Source organism: Branchiostoma belcheri, unplaced genomic scaffold (genome assembly GCF_001625305.1).
Source record: "Branchiostoma belcheri isolate BF01 breed outbred unplaced genomic scaffold, Haploidv18h27 scaffold252, whole genome shotgun sequence".
NCBI lineage: Eukaryota > Metazoa > Chordata > Leptocardii > Amphioxiformes > Branchiostomatidae > Branchiostoma > Branchiostoma belcheri.
The window spans coordinates 116,402-122,401 of NW_017803857.1; the positions used below are offsets into that span (position 1 = coordinate 116,402).

Below are 6,000 nucleotides of genomic sequence, written 5' to 3' on the forward strand. Positions count from 1 at the left end.
AGTAAATTGTGAAGAGTGGGTGGAGAACATTCTGGGTTGTCTAGTTCCTTAACTAAGTCATTTATAAACAGATTAAAAAGTGTCGGGCTGAGATTGCAACCTTGCTTAACACCCTTATTGGTTATAAAAGATGGCGTGAGACCTGACGGGGTTTTTATGCAAGTCTGGGGGTTGGCGTACATGGACTTTATAAGGCTATAGAATTTTCCTCTGATTCCTGAGCTAAGTAATTTATACATTAGACCTTCGCGCCACACGGAGTCAAACGCCTTTTGGAAGTCAACAAAGCACGCATATAATCTTTTGTTAGTATTTACATATTTGGATATTAGTGAGTCAATTACAAAGATATTATCGTTTGTTCCACAGTTTTTTTCTAAATCCTGCTTGATTTGGGGAGATGAGTGCATGTTCTTCTAGAGAGTTAGTAAGACGGTTGTTAAGGATTGACGTAAATAACTTTGCTAGACAACTCATTACAGAGATACCTCTATAGTTGTTAAAGTTGTCTTTAGCGCCGCCTTTGTGCAGAGTGACAATATGGCTCGTGCACCATTGTTCAGGGAAGTAGCCGGAAGATAAGAAAAGGTTGAATAATTTAGTTAGATGTTTTGTCAGGATGTGCGCAGCACTTTTTAACATTTCGTTTAGTATCATATCGCTGCCCGAGGCTTTGCCATTTTTCAGTTGGGAAATTGCTTGTCTGACTTCGGTTTGCTGTATTGTTATATCTAGGGGATTGCAGTTGGACAAATCATTTTCTAGTTCAATCAATTTTTCCTTATTTGCATGTGAACATTGCTGTTCATTTCGGATTCACCTGAGTTTGTCTCTCTGCCGTACGAGTTTTTAAAATGACTGTGGATGGTTTCACTGTCAATAATTTCTTCTTTTGTTATTTTGTCTGATTTCAATTGTTTAAGCTGGTTCCAAAACGCCGAAGGGTTATTAACAGAGAATGAATTTATTTTTTGAAAGATGTTATTTTTGTGATCTCGTTTCGTTTTTCGGATTAGTCTAGTGTATTCTTTTTTCGTTTTGAAATATTGACCCCTGATAAAAGGGTCTCGTGGGTTTTTTGAAAGTAGCTTGCCGAGATTATTTAGATTTCGTCTCGCAGCTGCGCAATTCTCTGTAAACCACTTTTTATTCTGTTTACTACCTGACGATCGTCTCTTTTTGGTGCTCCGTAATGTTAAGGATTTTCTACCGGCTTCTTGTAAAGGAAGAACGAGATCGTTTAACGCGGTATCGAGAGAAGTTGGTGAAGACTCGTAGTCCTTTGCCATAAACTTACGTATACGGACGTTTGAAGAAAAAATATGCACTGTTTATGATATCTGTGAATTTTTGTTTTGAGTCGGAACTCCAAACAAATTTGCGGTAAGGACGGGTGGTTATAGTAGTTTTTTCGGGTGACTGTTTTGGGCTACATTGCAGAATTAGTGACAACTTACAGTGATCAGAAAGGGGGGACAATGGATGAACGTGGAAAAACGAGATTTTGCGAAGAAGGGTCGACTCGCTTGCTAGGACGTAGTCAACCACGCTGGTGCCGTTAGGCTGGTAACAGGTAGGTCTACCTAGTGCGTCTCCGGGAGTTCTGCCGTTAAGTATTCTTAATTTGCTATTAATGCATAGGTCGATTAAATTTTTGCCGAAAGTGTTGGGTTTACCTCTGTCCATATTGTTACGGGGGAGGGGGTGGTCGAAGTCGTAATTATCGGGAAGAACATGGCTGGCCATAAGTCCATCGTCTACCACGTGATCTTTTAAGTCCCCTACACGGGCGTTTAGATCCCCACCGACTATAACTTCCCCAAAGTTTTGAAACTGTGCTACTTCGTCCTCAAGGACGTCGAAAATGTCGTATGCTCTATTACAATGTACAGTTGACTTATTTGGACTAATATATATTGATGCTACGTAAATATCTCTATCCATGTTAAATAGCGTTTTGTCAATTTTCACCCAGAGAATGTCCTCCGATTTACTCTCTAATTTAGTTACAAAATTTCTATATTGCTTTCTGAATAAGAATATAATCCCCCCAGAGTTACGTTTGGCCTTTTTACTTTTAGATCTAGTACTAGTAAAATTAATATAATTTGTAAAGTGTACCTCACCTGTATGCCACGTTTCTAGGAGCGAGAAGAAGTCGAATCCGTCTATTTGTTTCATAAAGTCACTATCCTCTAATTTCTTACCCAGTCCATGAATGTTCCAAAATGCAAGAGATAAACCAAAATATTTACAGTTTGAAGTTACTTTTCCCTTATATATTGCAGTCCGATGAGGGAAGCACATAATGATAATTTATTTAAAGCCGGGAAGTCTCTCGCTGGGTCCGAATGATGTATGCCAGTCTCCGAAGCGTTGCGGGAACGGTGGGGGTGACCAGAAGGGGCGGGGGCCGTACTGCATCCAGGGGGTTCCGTAGGCCTCCATTACGGAGGGCCACTCCATGGTCCACGACATGGGGGTGGGGGGCTGGAATCCTGCGGCGGGTCGGGTGGTCTCTCGGGGGACGGGAACTTGGCAGGTTCATCGGCGGCTGCTCGTACCCGCGGTTAAGACGTGGCGGCTGCTCGTACCCGCGGTTAAGACGTGGCGGCTGCTCGTACCCGCGGTTAAGACGTGGCGGCTGCTCGTACCCGCGGTTAAGACGTGGCGGCTGCTCGTACCCGCGGTTAGGACGCGACGGCTGCTCGTACCCGCGGTTAGGACGCGACGGCTGCTCGTACCCGCGGTTAGGACGCGGTGGGAGGTTGGAAGCAGGTGTGTCAGAGGAGCGGTAGGTGTTTCTCTGACTGGGATTGTAAGCACCTGCTTCTGTCCCGCTGTTCATCTTCCGATCCCTTGGGGTGTTATTGTACCGCCGAGGATAGCCTGGAGTGAAGCCTCGGTACTTGGGGGAGTTCGGTGACTGCCGTGCAGGTTTTGTTTGCTTGCGCCTCTCACGTTGAAGGCCGAGCGAGTTAGTTGCCTGCCTTTTTATGTTGTAGGCCAGAACCTTCACGCCATCTCAATTCAGATGGTAGCCGTCGTTCTCGAACAGGCGGTTGTTGTGGTCGCTGTTATCCCAGAGTTGAGGGTGCTTAACAAACGTCAGTGAATCGTTTGCTTGGCACATGTTCTCTAGATGCTTGTTTATTTCACTGACGTCATCGTTGACTTGAGGGCGACGGTTGGAGGCTCTCCTGGGAGGGACCGCGGAAATCACAACCTCTGCACTGGGAAACAATGATTGTGCCGTACTTATTGTTGTATCAAATTCGTGGATGATCGTTTCCCTTGATTTTACCATGAGGTCGTTGGTACCGACGTGTAAGATCAGGGTGTCAGGCTTTTGTTCCTGGGACAGCTGCTCCAAGGAAGTCAAAGAACTGTCAAGGGTCGGAGACCAGTAAGGCCTAGGCATGTTGGCTGTTGGGCATAGGAGTTCAGGTTTCAGTTTCTGTGCGTTAGAATCGCCAATAAATAAGTACTACTCGTTTTTGGTCTTGGTTAGAGTTCGTAGAAGTGGTGACTGTGGAGTTGTGTACTTAGGGGCGGTACTGTGCGATGATGTGTTCTGTATCAAGTTCCGTATGACTTCCTTGGGATTGGTTTCCAAATCTTCGTTCGGGACCGTTTCTGTGGAACTATCTTCAAGCACCTCAAAACGGTTATTGGTGATGATGGAATAATCCATCACGGCGGGTTGCTTCGGAGTAGGGTGATCTTTCGTCATGGCGCCGCTTTGGATGGATTCTTTAATGTTCGCGACTTTGACCTTGAGTGTACCATGGCTAAGTTTGATGTCGCTCACGTCCTTCTGAATGTTTGTAGACACTGCCTGTAGAGAAGAAACTAGTTCCTCTAGCTGTTTCACTCTGCTTCTAAGTTTGCCATTCTCTTCTCTCAGCTTGTTTATCTCAGTGTCGCTTCCGGCTGAACTGGCCTTTGTCTCCATCTTCTTCATAATAGTATCCAGTTGCGTTGCCACATTTACCTCGAAACTATTGGATTGTGCCTTTACACAGGCAAGGCCTTCTTCCAGACTCAACATGGCTTTTTCAAGTGTGACCAACTTTTCACGAGAGTCTGTTGATTGCTGTTCTTTTGTCATGGACACTCCCTGATTTGCATCATTGTTAGGATTGTCTGCCATGTGGTGGGTGCTAAGTGGCAAGGCGCCAGTCGTCGTGCTGTCAGACATGTTTTGTTCTGCTCTGGTTTTGGTGTCACCATCAGCTTGACAATTCATGCAATAATGAATGAATGAAGACCTTTATTGTTCATTTTGCCCCACTGGGCTAAAGGCAGGTCACATATTGACAAAGTACATCATCTATGTTGATAATAAAACTGCTATAGTACACAAGTACGTTCAACTTCCTCTCGCTTTCTGGTAATCTTATAAATGTAGTTGGCTGTATGAGTAGTTAGAGCTGGTTTGTTAAAGACCACAAGGAATATAAATTTCTTTATACTAATAGTATAGAGAAATATAGAGAATAGTATTACTATTTAAATACTTAATTTGGGAGTATTTGCTTGACACAAAATCGAAAAGAACGTTTCTTTCGCTGTCATACATGGAACAATCCACAACTAGAAAGGTAACATTTGCAAGCAAATGCAATATGTTTACCTCAGGATGGTCTTGCCTACGATTTAACGTTATACCTTTATTAGGATAGGAAAGGTAGAAGGATAGTTTGCTTATATTACTGACTTTTATATGCTGTTTATAGAGTAACATCAACGTTATAACTGGGGAATTTGAATGTTTTTGCCGTTGTCACTGCACGAAAAGTGGGATTTACCAAATTTACCCTAAATGTGTAAATCCCTGGTAAATATGATGTACAATATTTACCCGCATATAACACATATTTACCAGGTAAATTTTGGTATATGTGGGTAAATGTGGATAAATGTTCATCTCACTATCTGAATGCAAAGAAATAAAATACATAACAGTAAACAGGGTTGTCTACATGTATAAAAGTTGACCCTTTCATCAAGCATAAACTTCTCAAAGTTGTTTCCTTGTTTAAAGGCTTACACTGAATAAAGCCTCAAACAGGGGCAGGCCCCTGAATAAAGCCTTAAACCTGGGGCGCGCCCCTGAATAAAGCCTTAAACAGGGGCAGGCCCCTGAATAAAGCCTTAAACCTGGGGCGCGCCCCTGAATAAAGCCTTAAACAGGGGCAGGCCCCTGAATAAAGCCTTAAACCTGGGGCGCGCCCCTGAATAAAGCCTTAAACAGGGGCAGGCCCCTGAATAAAGCCTTATTATATATATTATATATATATAATGCACATAAATAAATTTTATGTATGTTATATATATATAATATATATGCGTGTGTGTGTATTTTGTATGTATATATACATACATACATAACGTTACATAAATACATGTAATGTTACTTACATACATACATCTATATGTCAATATATATATTGTAAACATGAAAGCATGAAAGTTGACAACTTTTCAGCAAAGTCCTTTTATTATTCACAAGATGGATAAATCCCAGGCCTGGATAATCCGGGCACTGTACATCAGGGACTTAGCGCTGATTGGCCAGGTAGCGTACACATGCGTACTACAGTGGCGCCCATTTAGAAACCGTTAGAGGAAATGGCGGACAGTCGGTGGAGAAATCAGGCGTTTACATCGCTTTCTGTGCGATATATGGCACCGCCGGAGTCTACGATGATCGGCAATCGTGTTTGGAGAGGCTTGAGAGTCGAGGGGAAATGCGATGTCATTTCACACGCCCGGAATAGCGGCGCTACGAGCGGAGCAATCTTCGTCGCCCCCTCCCCTTACCCGGAAGCCCGTCTGCCAGCAAAATAATTTTGACCAAACATAACGGACGGTCCTTCTAGTTCGGTAAGTACGAGAGTACATATTAGAAGATGTATGTAAAACAAACCAGTCATGATCCTGCTCGTCTTCTTGATGAGGGACTGCATGCCCTTTTCGTTAACCGTTATGGGCTAT

General features: G+C 43.2%; 1 protein-coding gene and 1 long non-coding RNA gene across 2 annotated transcripts in view; one reads left to right on the forward strand and one right to left on the reverse strand.

Annotated features, from left to right (window-relative positions):
• Positions 1–2,320: 2,320 nt before the first annotated feature.
• LOC109471659 (extensin-3-like) lies at positions 2,321–2,848 on the reverse strand. Its single transcript, XM_019770996.1, has one exon. It carries the CDS (start codon positions 2,846–2,848, stop codon positions 2,321–2,323), a length of 528 nt encoding a protein of 175 aa, XP_019626555.1.
• Positions 2,849–5,613: 2,765 nt separating this feature from the next.
• Positions 5,614–6,000, forward strand: part of LOC109471666 — a 2,721-nt gene continuing 2,334 nt past the window's right edge. The window contains exon 1 of the long non-coding RNA XR_002140317.1: positions 5,614–5,889. This is a non-coding gene — a long non-coding RNA (uncharacterized LOC109471666). The remainder of the gene's footprint in view (positions 5,890–6,000) is intronic.

Excerpts from the sequence above, each read along its gene's own strand:
- LOC109471659 (XM_019770996.1), bottom strand. The coding sequence starts at position 2,848 with ATGAACAGCGGGACAGAAGCAGGTGCTTACAATCCCAGTCAGAGAAAC.